General features: G+C 33.5%; 1 protein-coding gene across 1 annotated transcript; it reads left to right on the forward strand.

Annotated features, from left to right (window-relative positions):
- The first annotated feature begins 195 nt into the window (after nt 1–195).
- On the forward strand, nt 196–21,644 carry LOC138315170 (coiled-coil domain-containing protein 149-like). Its single transcript, XM_069255972.1, has 12 exons — nt 196–372; nt 2,012–2,170; nt 2,979–3,032; nt 8,250–8,354; nt 8,912–9,034; nt 9,196–9,368; nt 9,656–9,728; nt 10,009–10,096; nt 11,135–11,273; nt 11,723–11,799; nt 17,803–18,300; nt 18,661–21,644. Exons 1-12 carry the CDS (start codon nt 301–303, stop codon nt 18,984–18,986), a joined length of 1,887 nt encoding a protein of 628 aa, XP_069112073.1. The 5' UTR covers nt 196–300; the 3' UTR covers nt 18,987–21,644.
- Nucleotides 21,645–22,249: the final 605 nt, after the last annotated feature.

Consider the following 22,249-nt stretch of genomic DNA (forward strand, 5'->3'; position numbering starts at 1 on the left):
AGTAACCTCCCCTCGTGTCGTAAACCTAAATTCAGCGAAATGACCGTAAAAGCAAACCAATTTCTTGTTCATTTCTTTCGGATTATTATCACTCGGTAATTTATGATCATCTTAATAGTAAATATAAAATTGACGGTTTTCTATCAAAATTTCCTAAATTCTATTGAAACAATTGTCAGTACCGTTTTCAATTATTTGCTCTTGTTGCTCATTAGCGGTAAGAAGTGTGCCTGTCGTTGTTTAGTACTAAGTTGATGCGGCAAATGTCAATCGATACAAATTTTGTGCCATGTCGACATCATGACTTCTCGTCGGATCAGCGATGAAGAAATAGCAAGAAGACAGTCCAGATTCGAAACGTTACGGACAGAGGTAAAATTCTATTATTTGGGCCAGACACTGGTCTCTTATTCATTGTGACCGTCTGGATATATGCCAGCCTGCTCATGTCCAGCAGATGTTAAGATGTATGTTACTCTCAGAGCATTTATGTTCGCTGTGCATCAACAAGTATGTTGTTGTGTTCAGAGGTATTGACTCCTTTATATGATATGTTGCACCGGTTTAGAGGTCGAATTTTGGTGTTCTAGACTGGTTGTGGTATTTTTCAATGCCCACTTGAGCAGCAGAAATATCAGAAAGCAATTTTTGGATTGTATGCAAGTGTAATTTAGCTAAATGTCAGATATAATACATGTATGTGTTCAAGTAAATTACCTTGACCCACTCTTTCAAAGTAGCATGTGTTTTAAACTTTTCATTCCCATTACGTTTTACTTCTTCTTCTTTGGTTTTTCACCATCCGTCAATAGTGACGATTTTTAGGTGAGTGATCGGCTCAGTGGCGTGGGGGAAGGGGTTATATACAGTGCATTTTTTTTTCTGGTGCTGGAATAGATAAAAGTAGATAGGTTAAAAACATGATAAAAATGAGGTGTTTATTTGTGAGTGGGGGCTTCAAGGGCTACGTTGTTTATGTTTGCCTTGAAGCCCTCCAGTGTAGTGTTTTGTACTGTTTGCCACAGGGAGGAGATTCCAGTATGTGATGGTGTGTGGGAAAAAGGAGTACTTAAATGTATCCTTTGTGGCTGCGATGTGTCTGTATGCATAGGGATGTGTGTGTCTAGTGCGGGTGTCTACAGGTGTTAGGTATTGTTCTGGGTTGATGGCAACGAGATGGTGTGTGATTTTATATTAAGGATGAGTCGTGATTGTAGATGGCGTGTTTGTAGTGTTGGCCATTGGAGTGTGTATAACATGTCTGAGACTGAAGAAGTGTTATGATATCTGTTGTGTACATATCTTGCTGCTCTGCGTTGAGTTTTTTCTATTTGTTGTATTTGGCCAGTATTGTGTGGGTCCCAGATAGAGGAGCAGTACTCTAGTTTGGGTCTAACAAGTGCTTTATATGCGTGTTCTTTAATGTGTGGTGAATTGATTGTGAGGTTTCGTTTTAGGAAACCTAGTGTTCTGTTTGCATTTGCGGTGATGTTGTTAATGTGCTTGTCCCATTGGAGGTTGTTTTGTAGTGTGAGGCCTAAGTATTTACTGTGTTTGATGTGTTCAAGTGAGTGGTTATGGAGAGTGTAGTTGTGGTGGATTTTGTTGCGTTTGGTGGTAGTGGAGATGACGTTGCACTTGTCGGGGTGAAATTGCATTAGCCAGTCGTGTTCCCATTGTCCTGCATTGTCAAGGTCGTGTTGTAGTTTCTGTGTGTCTTCTTGTTTGTGTATGGTCTTGTAAATGATACTATCGTCTGTGAAAAGTCTAAGAGTCCTGTGTTTCATGTATTCATGTAGGTCGTTGATATATATTAAGAAAAGTATGGGGCCCAGACAGGTTCCTTGAGGGATTCCGGATGTTACTGGTATTTTGTGTGAGTGTTTGCCCTCAAGTATTACTGTCTGGGTGCACCAATACATGTAAATAGTAATGAATCAATATGATGTAGAAAGGTGAACTCTCACCTATAAATGAAATTAATTAAATCCACTATGTTTCTTTGTTATAGTACCAAATATGTAAAAGGAAACTAGACAGCAAGTGTGAGGCTCTCCTCATACTCAGTAAAGAACTGGCACAATGTGTCAGCGAGCGAGACCAGTTCAAATTGATGGCGGAACAGCTGCAGGAGCGCTATCAGGCTATCAAAAAACAGATGATGGGAAAAGTGAGTTACATATATCTAGATTTAACAAATTGGGATTTATTGGTTAATGATTGAAACATTTTGTTGATTTCTTAAAGCCACACTATACGTAACTATCAACAAAAATTCAAGTTAAATTCGACTCCGATATTGTTAGTATTTGTAGATGTAGTTAAAATTAAGATATATTAAAGAATATTCATAATGTTTTTTTAATAACTTTGGTACAGCAGTTGTTGAAAGTCGATACATGTAAACATGCCTTCATTTAAAACTGGTCGCCATAGAAGTTACGAGTATTGCCGAACGGAAGTCGGAAAGTTCATGACCCGTTTTCGGAAGAGTTCGGACAGACGTTACGTAGTTACGGTAGTCACATGACGTTCTCGGCATAGACGTTACATTGTCGGCTAACTTCAGCTTGTTTGACTAAGTGGAACCCACCTAACGATAGTTAATATTTATTTGATTTTTAAAGAAATATTACGAATCATTATCGCTCATCTTGACTTCGATTTAGTCCTGTCTCTGCATGATTTACAACAGGATTTTTTTTCAACATTCTTCTAAATCAAGAAAAAAATAAGAAAGATACGGACATTGGGCCTTTAAACCAAATAATTATAATTAGTTTTAATTATTCTAATAATTCCATTTTTTAGCAATGTACACAGTTAAAAAATACTATTAGTTGAATCACAATATGCATTTCCTTGGCAAGTAAATGGTGCTATGTCTATATTTTCAAATTCTTAAGGCGAAACACCAATAGTTCTATATATACACATGATGTACTTTATACTAACTGATTTATTTCCTTTCATTTCAGATGCCTCCAACAGACCCCAATGACAACAATAGATACCCACATGTCAAACACCAGGTAACTCTTCATTTTATAGAAAAAATTTTTTATTGTCAAACAAAGTTTCATACCAACTGCATGGTCCCGATATAAGAGCACTTTAATAGGTTTTACTGCAGTCCAGGAGAAATTAACCCACATGCATATGGTGTCAGGGCTGAGTGAGGTACATATAATATGTTATATGATTATATATATATACATACCTTTTTATGTTGGATGTCAAAGCCCAGTCCAAAGCAATCTTTATTAGAGAGTGGTGTATTAACACCATACTTAACTATCTGTACTTAAAGTGTACACGGAATGGTTTGGTATATAAGGCTTGATAAATGCGTCTTTGGGTAAAATTTAGAATGGAGAAAGTACGAGTTTCATAGCGATTACGGTATTAGAGATAATGCGACTTTTCTCTAAAACACACCTGAAGCCCAAGCCATTGACCTCGATTCGGGACCCCTGACCTGTGACGTCACGAGGACAACGGGACCTACTCTACTCTCATAAGATAGAGAGGCAATTTTTGGTGTCTGCCATCTAATATAAACTATCTGTTTGTAAATATCAATTTTGAAGACACAAATATCTGTGTTCATCACGAAAAACGCTTGATGCCATGCATTTATTGATTACCTGTTCCTTTCATTTCAGATGCCTCCAACAGACAAAGCCCCAATGACAACAATATGACTTTTTTTAATAACACCCATCGGACATGTCAAATTTTTTTGCATATATGTAAATTCACTACATCTGAAATCGACTCTAACTCTTCATATTTATATATTCGAAAAAATTTTTTATGAGACCTGTCAAACAAAGTTTCAACACCATACCAACTGTGCATGGTCAGCTGTCCCGATATAATCTGTTGTATAAGTAATATTTTTTTTACACACTTTAAAATATACCGTTTCTAACATAACATAATAACAAGGTTTTACAAAGATTACAGCAAAAGACTCCAGGAGAAATTAACCCAAATGGGCATGCATATTTTCTGATAGGTGTTCAGGGCTGAATTCCGTCTCTTTTTTAGATCACATTATGAAAATGAATATTCCGGAGTTTGATACTTTTTAGAAAGTGTTAAAACAGAGATGACTGTTTCCGCTTATCTACATATGTAATTAGCCTGATTTACATGTAATATTTCCTATTACATATAATAATGTATATATATTTTATAATTCTGATTATAATATATACTACATACCTTTTTTATGTTGGAATACATATATGTCCAAAGCAATCTTTTTAGAGAGTGGTGTATAACACCAATACTTAACTATCTGTACATAAAGTGTACACGGAATTTTGGTATAGTAAGGGCTTGATTAACCTTAGGGTAAAATTTTTACGAGTTTCAAAGGCGATTACGGTATTAGAGATAATGCGACTTTTCTCTAAAACACCCCTGAAGCCCCAGCCAATTGACCTCGATTCGGGACCCCTGACCTGTGACGTCACGAGACATCGGGACTACTCTACTCTCATAAGATAGAGAGGCAATTTTTGGGTGTCTTGCCATCTAATATAAACTATCTGTTTGTAAATATCAATTTTGAAGACACAAATAACTGTGTTCATTGTCCGATACCTAATTTCAATTTCAATTTCATTTCAATTACCTATTGAATATTATCCTTAATACACATATATAGTTTGAAAAACGCTTGAAAACGGGATTATGCCAGGCATACATAGTATATTGATGTACCTTCCTTAGATAAATTGACATCTCTACGCAATTACTGCGTTCATTATACACAATAAATGTACATAATAAACCCGCGTACTTTGTAAATCGCTGTGTTAGAACCAAAAATATTGAAATATTGAATCAAAGGATTCTGTGATTATTGATCCAAAGGGCCCGAAAAAAAAAAAAAAACGGCTACTGGTCTTTGATGTCTACTGTCAAACCCCTGAACAGATTTTCTGACTTTTTTTTAATAAAGACCTGCCCATACGAATTAGAGTTTATATTCCTAACAAATTTTTTTTGCATATATGTAAATGCATCTACATCTGAAATCGATCTATTTGGTTTTTTTGACGAAATATAGTCAGCTTTTAACATATAATACAGTACACTCGCGCGACTTGTTGATATTGTCGCTCAGTTCATTCATTAGTGTCTTGTAATTGAAAAATAAATGCATGCACGGTCAGACGAAAACAATGAGACGAAGATGTCTAATGAAAAATACAGAAGTCCAAATCAAGTACAGATATCAAGTACAGAACAAAAACAGAACTGTCATTGTCGTCGCGTGTTAATCTCTAGACATGTATATACGCAGTTAAACCGCGTGGTCCAACCGAGACTAATGAGCGGAGCTCTCCCAGAATACGTAAGAAAGGTTGTTTAGTGAACTTTCACCTTGTTGAGTAGCTCCTCAGCTGTCAAAAGTAAGATCACAGTAAGTTAGCTGATGGACATCATGTAATTGTTGTATAATGTAATATTTGTTTACACTTAAAAATCCCTAGTTTACAGTAAAATATACCGTTCTAACATAACATAACAACAAGTGTAAATCAATTACTGATGTACAGTATATATTTCATAAAGACTCATTATACATTTGTATTGTTTATTGGTTACACGTAAATGTGATTTTTATAACAAAAACTACAAAAATTATTTACAAATGCATGTCGAGAAAGAACAATGAAAATATAATGCTCAATAGTCAGAATTTTGATATTTCTGATATTGCTAGAATTCGATTATCCATTTTTTACTCCCCTTTCAAAATTATGTCTATATACTACGTGTATTGAACTATGAAATTCATTTAAAATCAGTTTTCTTTTCGTTATGTTTGGTTCTTGAAATCCAAAACATATATACATATAATTTCTGGTTGAGATCCATACAGGCCCCAGAGATAATTTTTATTTATACAGAAACATATTAAAATGAATAATTATATAACCATCATTTTTCTAATACGCCTCTTGTTTAGATCACATAATGAAAATGGAATATTCCCGAGTTAGATAATTTAAAGTTTTAAAAACAAGATAAGATCTCTAGTTACTGTGTAAATAACTATACATGTTTCCTTCCCGCTTATCTACCATATTTATTTACCTGATTTCATTGTAATATTTCCTATTATATATATAGATTCAAATCGTCATCATAACTGTAAATACTGTATATAATTTGTAAAATTCTCGTAACCCCATTTCAGGAATACATATATGTCCCCCCTTTTTGCTATAACCCCACTAACCAAACACCTCACTGAGCTGCCTGGCCGTTTGTCCTCGGTACGTCACATCCGGTTTATTCCCAAATCACGTTGAGCGGCCGATTCCCTGATTAGCAGTCGATATACCATGTAAAAATCGAGCACTTCGGTAGGGCTGTATCTCATTACTGACGCGGTGCCGATTTTGACGCTGTTTCACATTCGGACAGGAGATCAAACAGAATAACATTATCTAAAATATTTTTCCGTCCGTTGTACCTTTAAATACCTGATCATCTCTCCATACTATTGGTCAGTGTGTCAATAATCAGTTTTTGTGTCCCTCTTTTGCATGTTAGATTTTATTTCCCTTTGAGAAACAGAAGGATCTAAAATGTTGTCAGTTAGATGTGTGACATCACTGTATTAAAGCTTTATTTCACTGGTCAATAGCCAATTTTTGTGAAATGTTTGTCATACCAATGTTAAAAAAGCTGTTATTTTCAGTGTCATCATTTCAAGTCCATTCATTGATTGACCAGTTCAGGAGCAATTCTGTAATTTCAAACTAATATAACATAGGTCATCAAATTTAATGTCCCTGCAAATTTTATATTAGAATGGCAGCATCAAAACAAACACTTTTAGCTTCCAAAAAAAACCAACTGAATCTTCATCCACAGCACATGTCTTTACTATCACACATTATGCACACACGGTGACACCAAAACACACACGCAAATGGTAGGGAAATAGAACATGTATACATTACATATATTACCATTAAAATGTAATTTTATACTGTTTTATTGGTTGTTTTATAAGAATTGCATATTCTTTCTAACCAGAATATGTTTAGATATACAAATATATATCTATTATATATATCTAAAATGTACTCTGAACTGTACAGTACTGTTCGATTATAGACATAATATTGTGCAGTGAGCTGAATATATCCCAAGAAGTAAAACTAAGCAATAGATAAATTAGTCATGTTGTTGGTAAAGTGGTGCACACTGATGTGTAACAGTATATAGTGGAGATCTAAAACAAGCTATCTTAACCATTGCAAACTGATCACAATAGGCAGTCACAGTGATACAAATTATTCAATCTATCATTAGATTTACATAATTTCCTATACAAATATCAATTTCAATGCATGCATATAGCTAGACGAAATTGTTCCCTTTGATTAATGAAATTTTAGTTTTTTCTATTCCTGATGCGAGCTAACTAGAAGAAGTGGTATGTTGACATTAAAGACTTTTACCTTTAATGAACTGTATTGTAGTATTAGTAATTAACATTTAACATATATATGATACATAGCATTGAGTCACATAAAAAAAATATAAAGACACAATCATTCTATGAGTTACTTTCCCTTTTATAAATTGATTGGTAATTATCATAATCTACAGTATAGTCCTTGAGGTGACATCGATCAAATGTGACTCTGAATTATGTAAACGATTGAGTAATATGCTACACTAGAATGAAAGTCTGGTCATTGTAAGGATAGTGAAAATAACTGTTGATATGATATTTGTCTCTTTGACGAAGCTGAGACGCTGTGATTTTGATTCACAGGAACTTGGCTTTGTGTCTGTAATCTTTGAAGAAGCTCTGATTTTGATTCACAGGACCTTGACTTTGTGTCTGTAATCTTTGATGAAGCTGTGATTTTGATTCACAGGACCTTGGCTTTGTGTCTGTAATCTTTGATTCACAGGACCTTGGCTTTGTGTCTGTAATCTTTGATTCATAGGACCTTGGCTTTGTGTCTGTAATCTTTGATTTGATGAAGCTCTGATTTTGATTCACAGGAACTTGGCTTTGTGTCTGTAATCTTTGATTCACAGGACCTTTGCTTTGTGTCTGTAATCTTTTATTAGATGAAGCTGTGATTTTGATTCACAGGACCTTTGCTTTGTATCTGTAATCTTTGATGAAGCTGTGATTTTGATTCACAGGACCTTGGCTTTGTGCCTGTATTTTTGATGAAGCTGTGATTTTGTTTCAGGACCTTGGCTTTGTGCTGATAGAGACCAGGGAACAAAACAAGTCGCTGCAGTTTGAGGTGGAGGACCTGCGACAGAAGTTACATGATGCTCAGGGAGACATTAAAGTAGGTTTTACTTATATGTTGCATACACAATGCAAAGTCACATGCTTTTTTATTAACAGTTGGCGATCATCAATTAAAGACCAAAGATAAGATACATAAGCTAGTTTTAGTTTTGTAGATACAAAATGTTTCAAGCTTTAAAGCCGGTATCTTTTACATTTTAATTCAAATTTATGAAATTAGAACCTGGCACATGTACAGCCAGTAATTACCTCAGAGATCAATCTGAGTACAAGTCCTATTTGTATATCATATTGAAGTGACCTATATGATTTCTTAAAATGGGTCACTTGAGCACTGTAAATGTAATACCAATTGTTTTGGCAAGAAAGAGAAAAGGGATCTATGGCATGTGAAATAGCTGTACATTTTATATATTGATCACAAAGACTTTTACTAGTGTTCATGTATTGTTCAATGGTGTCCATGTATTGTTCATTGGTGATCAGGTATTATGCTATGGTGTTCATGTATTGCTCAATGGTGTTCATGTATTGTTCAATGTGTTTTGGATCCCTAGCTCATTACAATTATTATATCTGATTTTATTGGCATAGCTGCTGCGAGAACAGATTGCACGTCAGCGTGTGGGGACAACGGACGAGGGGATGAACACTCGTCACTTCCCAGCTCATGAGAGAGAGAATCTGGTCCAGCAGCTGGAGGCATCGAGGGATGAGGTATATGTAATAATGTCTCCAGGGTTGTACAACACATAACTGTTACAACTGATAATCATCCACACTTGAAATTGCTGTGAAATTTTTTTCAAGATGGTTAACAATGTTTGTATCCAAATATAATATGCTTTGAGTTTTTCCATTTGATGCTTTATCCACAGTTTACTCAGCTGGAGCGGGATCTACAACAGGTTATAGACGAGAAGGAAGAGTTGGTCAACGAAAGAGATGTCTACAAAAACAAATATGAGCGCCTCAACACAGAACTTAATTACATACTTAAGGGGGACGAGAAACGTGTGGTGGACTTAGATGCTCTCATCATGGAAAACAGGTCACTGATCAATCTATTTATACTTGAAAAAACTTGGAGATAATTTAATGTATCTTCAGAGTGTCTTAGTTAAGTTATATGATGTTGCAGAAAACATTAAAGAAATGTGAATTTCAATGCTTCAAAAATTAAAAGTGTTCCTCTTTCATGATGCAAATGTGTATTTATAAATGAAACAATATCTTTATAAACATGATCCAATATTATGCCATAATATGCGATTATACATACATGTATATACAAGTCATGTAGTGTGCGGAGGAATCAAAGTCTATATTTTTCTTCAGATATCTCCAAGATCGTCTCAAACAAATGGAAGAAGAAAAGTCCATGGCTATGGCAACAGCATCAAAATACAAGGTAACTGGACCATACACATAGAAAGCGACTGGATTTGGCAGTGTCATGTTATTTTCTTTATATTCACTTTCTGAATAATATTGGGAATATATTAATCGTTTTATCACTTCGAGTAGATAGTGGTTTAAGATATTGTCCTGATTTCTGTCATATAATTAATGTAACAATGATTCACGTTAGTGTTTTGGATAGCCTACTTATAAAGTAGACATTCACAATTTGAGCATTACCATGTATTTATGGTGCTGTATTGGCAATGCATTTGTTACTGTAATTTCAGAGTTTATTGGAAAGGAAAAAGACAAGAACTGGGATGTTAAAGCTCAGTCAAAGTCGTGGAGGTGGACTGGTCATATCACAGAAACAAGGTTAGTAGGTCATATCACAGAATCGAGGTTAGTAGGTCATATCACAGACACAAGGTTAGTAGGTCATATCACAGAAACAAGGTTAGTAGGTCATATCACAGAAACAAGGTTAGTAGGTCATATCACAGAAACAAGGTTAGTAGGTCATATCACAGAAAAAAAGGTTAGTAGGTCATATCACAGAATCGAGGTTAGTAGGTCATATCACAGAAACAAGGTTAGTAGGTCATATCACAGAAAAAAAGGTTAGTAGGTCATATCACAGAAACAAGGTTAGTAGGTCATATCACAGAAACAAGGTTAGTAGATCATATCACAGAAACAAGGTTAGTAGGTCATATCACAGAAACAAGGTTAGTAGGTCATATCACAGAAACAAGGTTAGTAGGTCATATCACAGAAACAAGGTTAGTAGGTCAAATCACAGAAACATGGGTAGTAGGTCATATCACAGAAACAAGGTTAGTAGGTCATATCACAAAAACAAGGTTAGTAGGTCATATTACAAAAAACAAGGTTAGTAGGTCATTTTATAAAAACAAGATTGGTAGGTCAAATCACAGAAAAAAGATCGGTAAGTAATATCAAAGAAACAAATTTCTAGGTTACTGATGTGAAAATTAGAACAATGTTTTACTTTGCAAAAACAAAATCTCCAAAACCAGTTTAATGTTTTTTCTTGCTAATATACTTCCAAGTATTTCTCTTTTTTAAACATGGAGACTGGTTCATCTTGCAGAAATATGGTCATTGATTCACTTACTGCAGAAAGTATTTAATGGCTTATTTCACAGAAATGAGGTCAATGGTTTATCTTGTTAAAACTAGGTCAATAGTGTGTTTCCATAAACATGGGTATTGATGAAACATGTAGAATAAAGTTCAATGAATTTTCTGGCAAGATTTAGGTCAGTGCATTGTCCATCTCACAAAAACTACCAGGTACTAATAGGTTTCTGCAAGATGACCCAGGTTAGGCAGGCCTGATGATTTCTTGGACATATTAGTAGTATAATTGTATTGTTTTATGATCGCCAGTGAGCCAGGTACTGGGTGATAACATGGGAGCTCCCCCTACAGCCCAGGCCATGGCTGACCTACAAGCCCTTGCTGGAGCACTGCTGGACACCGTCAATGATAAGAACATGGCATTGTCTCACCAACGCAAAACCAACAAGTAAGCTGGCTGTAGTTTTATGGAGTCTTTCCTGAAATACTCTGGAAGATGAAATTTCAATTACATGTACAATACATCTAGGATTGTTATGAAAATGGAGAGACATAAAGTGTACTCATATGTATCTTAAGATTGTGTACTGTAATGTTGCATACTACTGTGTCCCATTCAGATTTCATTTGGAAGTTGTAGCATATCTTACAGACATCTATAGTTTCAATAATTTTACACTCTTAACCAATGACGTATGACATTAAAATTAAGATTATTTGTGATAGGCTTACAAAAATGTTGAATGAATACATATGCATACATGTATAGTAAAGATTAGTTTATCATGATTCCTACAACTGCTGCAAAATGTCATCATGCTCATCCCTGAGAATTTGAAATTAACAATCTAATTATTGGCGTTCGTTATCACAGACAATGTACTAATCTCATTTCAGAATTTTGGGAAACAGAGTATCGGAGTTAGAGAAGAAGATAAAGACATTGGAGGTAGCAGGCCTGTGGAATGTTCCAGGTGGGTTACACTGCTGATATACACTCTATATAACATATTCCACCTAGTAAGCGCCCCCATCCCTATAAGCTCCCCTCCCCCTCCTTTTTAGTGAAACAGAAAATATGAAAACTGTGTAGGTTTCTTTATTAATTTCTTGCAAAATGATTTATTGCTTAATTTGGTTCTTTTAATCGTCCACCTTATTTATTTCAATTTCTAATCTGAATCCCAGTCTACTCTGGCATAATTGTATGGCATTCTTAAAGGGGCATGAACCTAAATAAACCATGTAAATTTGAGTAAAATGCATATCTAAGACATGCCAGATACCTTACTTAGTAATATCTATCAGTTATTGTACAAATGTGTCAAATGAAATAATTATAATGGAAATTCCATCTTTCTGTATTTTGAACGGCCCGATCGAATTTTGTACACTGAGTGTGATAAAAATAGGAGTGTTGAACTTCAGTGACCTCCCACAATGCACTACACAAATTAAATGAATGTACACAAAATGTGGGTTAAAAAACGTGGTGAAGCGTACAATCTGGAAAGCTAGTTATAACACAAATGAGTTATAACTTTAAGTAATTAAACCTATACAATCTTGGAAAGCTAGTTATAACTTATAGTAATTAAACCTGTACAATCTGGAAAGCTGGTTATAATTATAGTAATTTAAACTGTACAATCTGGAAAGCTGGTTATAACTTATATTAAACTTACAATCCGGAAAAGCTGGTAAGGAATTAAGACCTATACAACCTGGTACAATCTGGAAAAGTAGTTATAACTTATAGTAATTAAAACCTGTACAATCTGGAAAGCTAGTTATAACTTATAGTAATTAAAACAATTAAAGTAATTAAACTGTACAATCTGGAAAGCTGGTTATAAACTTATAGTAATTAAACCTGTACAATCTGGAAAGCGTATACTTATTATAAATACAATCTGGAAGGGTTATAATTATAGTATAAACCTGTACAATCTTCTTATAGAATTAAACCTGTACAATCTGGAAAGCTGTTATAACTTATTCATTAAACACTGGAAAGCTGGTTATAACTTATAGTAATTAAACCTGTTACAATCTGGAAAGCTGGTTATAACTTATAGTAATTAAACCTGTACAATCTGGAAAGCTGGTTATAACTTATAGTAATTAAAACCTGTACAATCTGGAAAGCTGGTTATAACTTATAGTAATTAAACCTGTACAATCTGGAAAGCTGGTTATAACTTATAGTAATCAAACCTGTTACAATCTGGAAAGCTGGTTATAACTTATAGTAATTAAACCTGTACAATCTGGAAAGCTAGTTATAACTTATAGTAATTAAACCTGTACCTAGTTAAACTTATAGTAATTAAACCTGTACAATCTGGAAAGTTATAACTTATAGTAATTAAACCTGTACAATCTGGAAAGCTGGTTATAACTTATAGTAATTCAAACCTGTACAATCTGGAAAGCTGGTTATAACTTATAGTAATTAAACCTGTACAATCTGGAAAGCTGGTTATAACTTTAATTAAACTGTACAACTGGTTATAACTTATAGAAACATCTGGAAAGCTGGTTATAACTTAAGTAATTAATTAAAGCCTGTACAATCTGGAAAGTGGTTATAACTTATGGTTATAAACCTTATGGAAATATAAACTTATAGTAATTAAACCTGTACAATCTGGAAAGCTGGTTATAACTTATAGTAATTAAACCTGTACAATCTGGAAAGCTGGTTATAACTTATAGTAATTAAACCTGTACAATCTGGAAAGCTGGTTATAATTTATAGTAATTAAACCTGTACAATCTGGAAAGCTGGTTATAACTTATAGTAATTAAACCTGTACAATCTGGAAAGCTAGTTATAACTTATAGTAATTAAACCTGTACAATCTGGAAAGCTGGTTATAACTTATAGTAATTAAACCTGTACAATCTGGAAAGCTGGTTATAACTTATAGTAATTTAAACCTGTACAATCTGGAAAGCTGGTTATAACTTATAGTAATTAAACCTGTACAATCTGGAAAGCTGGTTATAACTTATAGTAATTAAACCTGTACAATCTGGAAAGCTGGTTATAACTTATAGTAATTAAACCTGTACAATCTGGAAAGCTGGTTATAACTTATAGTAGTCAAACCTATACAATCTGGAAAGCTGGTTATAACTTATAGTAATTAAACCTGTACAATCTGGAAAGCTGGTTATAACTTATAGTAATTAAACCTGTACAATCTGGAAAGCTGGTTATAACTTATAGTAATTAAACTGTACAATCTGGAAAGCTAGTTATAACTTATAGTAATTAAACCTGTACAATCTGGAAAGCTGGTTATAACTTATAGTAATTAAACCTGTACAATCTGGAAAGCTGGTTATAACTTAAAGTAATTAAACCTGTACAATCTGGAAAGCTAGTTATAACTTATAGTAATTAAACCTGTACAATCTGGAAAGCTGGTTATAACTTATAGTAATTAAACCTGTACAATCTGGAAAGCTGGTTATAACTTATAGTAATTAAACCTGTACAATCTGGAAAGCTGGTTATAACTTATAGTAATTAAACCTGTACAATCTGGAAAGCTGGTTATAACTTATAGTGGTCAAACCTGTACAATCTGGAAAGCTGGTTATAACTTATAGTAATTAAACCTATACAATCTGGAAAGCTAGTTATAACTTATAGTAATTAAACCTGTACAATCTGGAAAGCTGGTTATAACTTATAGTAATTAAACCTGTACAATCTGGAAAGCTGGTTATAACTTATAGTAATTAAACCTGTACAATCTGGAAAGCTGGTTATAACTTATAGTAATTAAACCTGTACAATCTGGAAAGCTGGTTATAACTTATAGTAATTAAACCTGTACAATCTGGAAAGCTGGTTATAACTTATAGTAATTAAACCTGTACAATCTGGAAAGCTGGTTATAACTTATAGTAATTAAACCTGTACAATCTGGAAAGCTGGTTATAACTTATAGTAATTAAACCTGTACAATCTGGAAAGCTGGTTATAACTTATAGTAATTAAACCTGTACAATCTGGAAAGCTGGTTATAACTTATAATAATGAATTAAACCTGTACAATACTGGAAAGCTGGTTATAACTTATAGGAATTAAACCTGTACAATCTGGAAAGCTGGTTATAACTTATAGGAATTAAACCTGTACAATCTGGAAAGCTGGTTATAACTTATAGGAATTAAACCTGTACAATCTGGAAAGCTGGTTATAACTTATAGGAATTAAACCTGTACAATCTGGAAAGCTGGTTATAACTTATAGTAATTAAACCTGTACAATCTGGAAAGCTGGTTATAACTTATAGTAATTAAACCTGTACAATCTGGAAAGCTGGTTATAACTTATAGTAATTAAACCTGTACAATCTGGAAAGCTGGTTATAACTTATAATAATTAAACCTGTACAATCTGGAAAGCTGGTTATAACTTATAGTAATTAAACCTGTACAATCTGGAAAGCTGGTTATAACTTATAAGTAATTAAACCTGTACAATCTGGAAAGCTGGTTATAACTTATAGTAATTAAACCTGTACAATCTGGAAAGCTGGTTATAACTTATAGTAATTAAACCTGTACAATCTGGAAAGCTGGTTATAACTTATAGTAATTAAACCTGTACAATCTGGAAAGCTGGTTATAACTTATAGATTAAATCAATCTATAAACCTGTACAATCTGGAAAGCTGGTTATAACTTATAGTAATTAAACCTGTACAATCTGGAAAGCTGGTTATAACTTATAGTAGTCAAACCTATACAATCTGGAAAGCTAGTTATAACTTATAGTAATTAAACCTGTACAATCTGGAAAGCTGGTTATAACTTATAGTAGTCAAACCTATACAATCTGGAAAGCTAGTTATAACTTATAGTAATTAAACCTGTACAATCTGGAAAGCTGGTTATAACTTATAGTAATTAAACCTGTACAATCTGGAAAGCTGGTTATAACTTATAGTAATTAAACCTGTACAATCTGGAAAGCTGGTTATAACTTATAGTGGTCAAACCTGTACAATCTGGAAAGCTGGTTATAACTTATAGTAATTAAACCTGTACAATCTGGAAAGCTGGTTATAACTTATAGTAATTAAACCTGTACAATCTGGAAAGCTGGTTATAACTTAAAGTAATTAAACCTGTACAATCTGGAAAGCTGGTTATAACTTATAGTAATTAAACCTGTACAATCTGGAAAGCTGGTTATAACTTATAGTAATTAAACCTGTACAATCTGGAAAGCTGGTTATAACTTATAGTAATTAAACCTGTACAATCTGGAAAGCTGGTTATAACTTATAGTAATTAAACCTGTACAATCTGGAAAGCTGGTTATAACTTATAGTATTAAACCTGTACAATCTGGAAAGCTGGTTATAACTTATAGTAATTAAACCTGTACAATCTGGAAAGCTGGTTATAACTTATAGTAGTCAAACCTGTACAATCTGGAAAGCTAGTTATAACTTATAGTAATTAAACCTGTACAATCTGGAAAGCTGGTTATAACTTATAGTAGTCAAACCTGTACAATCTGGAAAGCTGGTTATAACTTATAGTAATTAAACCTGTACAATCTGGAAAGCTGGTTATAACTTATATAATTAAACCTTACAATCTGGAAAGCTGGTTATAACTTATAGTAATTAAACCTGTACAATCTGGAAAGCTGGTTATAACTTATAGTAATTAAACCTGTACAATCTGGAAAGCTGGTTATAACTTATAGTAATTAAACCTGTACAATCTGGAAAGCTGGTTATAACTTATAGTAATTAAACCTGTACAATCTGGAAAGCTGGTTATAACTTATAGTAATTAAACCTGTACAATCTGGAAAGCTGGTTATAACTTATAGTAATTAAACCTGTACAATCTGGAAAGCTGGTTATAACTTATAGTAATTAAACCTGTACAATCTGGAAAGCTGGTTATAACTTATAGTAATTAAACCTGTACAATCTGGAAAGCTGGTTATAACTTATAGTAATTAAACCTGTACAATCTGGAAAGCTGGTTATAACTTATAGTAATTAAACCTGTACAATCTGGAAAGCTGGTTATAACTTATAGTAATTAAACCTGTACAATCTGGAAAGCTGGTTATAACTTATATAATTAAACCTTAACTTACAATCTGGAAAGCTGGTTATAACTTATAGTAATTAAACCTGTACAATCTGGAAAGCTGTTATAACTTATAGTAATTAAACCTGTACAATCTGGAAAGCTGGTTATAATTAAGTTAAACTGTACAATCTGGAGCTAGTTATAACTTATAGAAAACCTGTACAATCTGGAAAGCTGGTTATAACTTATAGTAATCAAACCTATACAATCTGGAAAGCTGGTTATAACTTTAAGTAATTAAACCTGTACAATCTGGAAAGCTGGTTTATAACTTATAGTAATTTAAACCTGTACAATCTGGAAAGCTGGTTATAACTTATAGTAATTAAACCTGTACAATCTGGAAAGCTGGTTATAACTTATAGTAATTAAACCTGTACAATCTGGAAAGCTAGTTATAACTTATAGGAATTAAACCTGTACAATCTGGAAAGCTGGTTATAATTTATAGTGGTCAAACCTGTACAATCTGGAAAGCTGGTTATAATTTGGTAATTAAACCTGTACAATCTGGAAAGCTGGTTATAACTTATAGTAGTCAAACCTGTACAATCTGGAAAGCTGGTTATAACTTATAGTAATTAAACCTGTACAATCTGGAAAGCTGGTTATAACTTATAGTAATTAAACCTGTACAATCTGGAAAGCTGGTTATAACTTATAGTAGTTAAACCTGTACAATCTGGAAAGCTGGTTATACCGGCCAAATATGCTGGTCCCAGTGACATTCTGTATAGACAAGTTACAATGTACCAACATTTACAGTTCATTGTCATTATATTTTCCAATTGATTTATAGTGTATTTATCTACATTTATCCTCTTTGTTCTCTCAGCCAATATGCCAAGCCTGGAGCGTCTAAAGGCAGAATGTGAGGAAGTTAAGACCCTTGTGCCTCAGTGCAGTGAGGAAACCACTGATGGTGACCTTGACCTTGATTTAGAGGTCACAAAACAGGAGCTTGCTGAAAAGCGGAAGGCTAGTAAACAGGAGCTAGCTGACCTTGAGGCAGAATTCTGTACTCCAAGCACAAGCACGGAATCTAGTCCAACACACAGTGCCAACAATGCCATGGATGATGAAAATGCCATTAACTACCTAAATACCCTAGATATGTCTCCAACTCATAGGCCTGCTTTGTCCAACATTTCCCCGTCCCGCAAGACTGCTCAAACAAAGGAATCCCACGAGCACCGCCAAACTGATGCCCACAGAACTACTTTGTCTAGTGGTGACTATGCATACACCATGGATGATCTTGACCTTTTGCCCATCAAAGAAGAGTTAGTGAAATGTGTTAGTGACGACCAGGATCATCGTCCTGTGATGGATGGTTAGTATAGCACTAGATAATTACTTTTATGCCTTTTTTAAGTGGAACAAAATACAATGGAATATTATTTGCTAACTCAAACTTGTATAGCACAAAAGGTCAAACATCTTTGTACGGTAGTTCAAAGTATTTTGGTGGTCCATAAATTCAATTTTAAAAACTGAAATAAATATCCTTTGCTTAACTTCAAATTAAAACTATGATGATTCAAGTCTCTGCATGGTACCTTCAATAAAAGGTTATAAAGCTTGACTCTATGTAGATGAAATAACTTTTGATGATGAAGGTTGAGGTTCACACATATTTACTTGTAATCCAAATTTATAAAATGGGATGTGTACCTGTAATTTTTTATTTCAGGTGTGGAGGTGTACAGTAAAGACCTAGAAGAAGAAGAGGATAGTTCTGCCTTACTTGACAATAAATTAAAGCGTCCAGTAGAAGTTGATGAAGAAACTGCTAAACACCTGAGTTCTCTTGTAGACAACATGACATCAAAAATGGTGGAATGTGCTAAACAAAAAGACAAATCTGAAAATGTATGTTCTGAAACTGGAACATGTATCCAATCAGGAATTGATGACAATTTGAGTGACAGTCGATCGTCGACACCAAGTAATGATGAACCTCTTCTACATGATAGTGAGCAGACGACACAAGATAACCCTGTTGACATAGAGGTGTGAGTCCCACAGTATTTAGCATCTTTGCTTGTCAAGGGTGTTCAATATGATGCTCCCCTAGAAAGGTACTGGACCGCAATGGAAGATGAGTCTTAAATTGTGAATATTGCAGTCAAGTTTTACAAAATTAGAAGTGGGAGTATGATACCCTATGGTTCTAGTGTGAATTCCAAATATTGAATCAAAGTCTGAATATCAGGTATTGCTGCTGTCACAGTGGTGTTTGTACTGATCTCATTTTCCCTATTGTTTTTGTTACTATCTTTCTTTTTTCAGATCTCCATAGTTAGATAGCAATATCTTAACAGTCAAGGAAAATCTCACTCATTCTTTTTCTATGTCAAATCTCTTTGTGTCATTTTAAGATTTTAAGATATTTTATTCACCTAATATCTACAAGTACATTCTTTGTTATTTGGACCAAATTCTGTCGATCTCATATTGTCTTTTTATTTACTTTGTTTTTTTCTTTCTCCCTTAGATCTCCATGTAAAAGTCACTTGTCTTAAAGGTGAGTGTGCTTATGTCATAGTGCGTCAGCCGTCATCACTGTCAGTTGTCAGTCTAGCATCAACTGCTCCACTTCAACAATTTATCAAAACCCAAATATTTGACCATGTAGGTATATTAAAGACTACCAAGTTTGTTAAAATGAATGACTTCACTAAGGAGCCCCCAATACCTGATATAAACTAGCATACTTGGATGCATACTTTGCTACCAAAAGTTTTAAGAGGCAACATGATGAATTCTATTAAGAATTTTTACTTAAATATTGAGATCTTAATTTGGACCTCTAGAAACACAAGTATCGCCATATATATATATAGCAAGTGAGCAATGAAGATCCTAATTATTATTATAAAGTTCATCTTTAAAAACTTATAAAACACATGTATAATGACAATATTTTTACTTTCAACATTATTAGAAAAACATCTGGAAATTACTTTTTTTCTTCAATATAGTTTTAAGAAGTCCTCTTTTGACAGTGCTAAATAAATAGAAATGACAAATTTAATTATTTTAACATGATTTGTTATAGGTGTTCAGTATTGACTTTGATGTTGTTGACCATGTGCAAAAGTTGATACAAGTTATTATTCATAAGTCTTTTTTGCAAATCCACGAAATCCAAACTCTTTGAACAAGGGAGCACAGAATTGTTTCCCTTGGACTTTCAGGAATGAGAAAGTCTATGCAATATATGGACATCAGAACTGTTGTCTATTACTTTGTTGATTATTTGTTATTTTGTTATTAAATTAGTTATTGTTATTATGTAGTATTGTAATATATATTTATTTAGTGTTTACATATATTTGTATTTTATTTAAGTGAAATTGTTTCTGTACAAAAATATTTCCTTTAAATTTCAGAATGTATGAATTGTTGTTGGAACTATGTTAGTGTATTCCTAGGCCTGTTGGTGTTAGGTGTAACTAATTTGTTAGAATGTGTATCCACTACATCCAGTAACAGAATATTCTTTTTCGAAATATCCTTTGTAAATAATCTATACATAACCAAATTCCATATATTACGTTGTGATGGGTTGTTTATATTGATAAAAGTTTAAAAGTAGCCAACTAATTCTATAGTTCCAGGTGTCTTCCAGTCTTAAAGACACAGGGACTTGATATGAATTACAGTAAACCCCCTCAAAACCTAACCGGCATTCCTGGAATGACTTCCATTCATCGAAACGATTGCATGGTTTCGACAGCAGCCTTTTTTTACAATGTTTAAGGGTTTGAACTATCAAAACTATCGATTGTTGACATATACCCTACAAATGACATGAATTTGACTGTAATTGATAGAGTATTGCACCTGTATATATATTATTGACAGCCTTTGATGACTTGAATACCATTTATTCTTTTGATATTGTCCCCAGCTGTTTCAGGTAGAGGGGTTTTTCTGTAATATAATGCAACTGACAATATATACTGAGGGTGAGTTGGGAAATATGTGTCAAGTCCCTGTGTATATATATATTGCATCCATTGTATATATACATAGAAAAGGAAGGAGAGGAGGCTTAGTTATTGTAAATACTACAATGTTATACACAGAGGTTGTGGTTTTATGAAAAATCTATTTTTGGTGAATCAATAATGATGTGTAATGTACCAACTGATTTACATTTATTGTAAAAAGTTGATTGAAATTCTGAAGACTCAAGAATGTCAAATAAATGTTTACAAGACTATAAGTAATATAAAATAAATATTTACAAGATTCAAGAATATCAAATGAATATTTACAAGATTCAAGAATATCAAATAAATATTTACAAGATTCAAGAATGTCAAATAAATATTTACAAGATTCAAGAATGTCAAATAAATGTTTACACGATTCAAGAATATCAAATAAATGTTTACAGGATTCAAGAATATCAAATAAATATTCACAAGATTCAAAAATATCGAATAGAATGTTTATAAGCTGTAACAGATATAGTGTTGTTACCTGAATAACGTATGTAATACACAGTTTTATACTTCTTATCAGTGTGATGTTCTGTTCTATTGTTGTTATATATCTGATGTCACCATAGAGACTATTGTTGTTGCTTAATTCCAAAGAATCTCGGCTACAAAGTTAATTACTGTGCAATAACGTTAATTGAATAAAATATTGAACACAAACACAGTATTTTTTATGTTGAATTCTATTGTTGCTTGATGATTATATATACATACTTGATGTTAATGAATGTTCTGGTTTAAAAGGTCACTATAATGAAGTGGGGAAAAACTTAGGCAAAAAAACCTGGTATCAAGTATTTAATGTTAAGAATGCAAACAAAGAATAAAACACATGCTAACTGCAGAATTTTGGGCACTTACATTCCATGAAGCAAACATACTGGTAAAGGTCTCTTCTCTGCTCCTCCAATCGTTCTCTCTTCCTTTGAAACATTTACACACAGGGAAACTTGGACATCTACATAGCAGCAACTTCACTGCCGGCCATATTATTAGCCCAGCATCATCAGATTCAGATCAGGTCCGTCCGTCTGTTTGTCCGTCCGTCAACAATTCTTGCTTTCCCAATTTCTCAGAAAGGACTAAAGGGAATATTCTCAAATTTCATTTGTAGTTTCTCCTAGGGCCTTAACTGTGCATTGCTTTTTGAGACCAATCGGTCAACAAGATGGCCGCCAGGCCGCCATCTTGGATTTTGGTAGTTGAAGTTTGAAAAGTATAGAGAAAAGATCGATCTGTCAATTGTCAGACATATATCGGTCTTTGGTG

Source organism: Argopecten irradians, chromosome 2 (assembly GCF_041381155.1).
Source record: "Argopecten irradians isolate NY chromosome 2, Ai_NY, whole genome shotgun sequence".
NCBI classification, from domain to species: domain Eukaryota; kingdom Metazoa; phylum Mollusca; class Bivalvia; order Pectinida; family Pectinidae; genus Argopecten; species Argopecten irradians.

Excerpts from the sequence above, each read along its gene's own strand:
- LOC138315170 (XM_069255972.1), top strand. The coding sequence starts at position 301 with ATGACTTCTCGTCGGATCAGCGATGAAGAAATAGCAAGAAGACAGTCC. Across the intron at positions 3,033-8,249 it reads ACCCACATGTCAAACACCAG|GACCTTGGCTTTGTGCTGAT; the intron begins GTAACTCTTCAT and ends ATTTTGTTTCAG. Across the intron at positions 11,800-17,802 it reads AGGCCTGTGGAATGTTCCAG|CCAATATGCCAAGCCTGGAG; the intron begins GTGGGTTACACT and ends TTGTTCTCTCAG.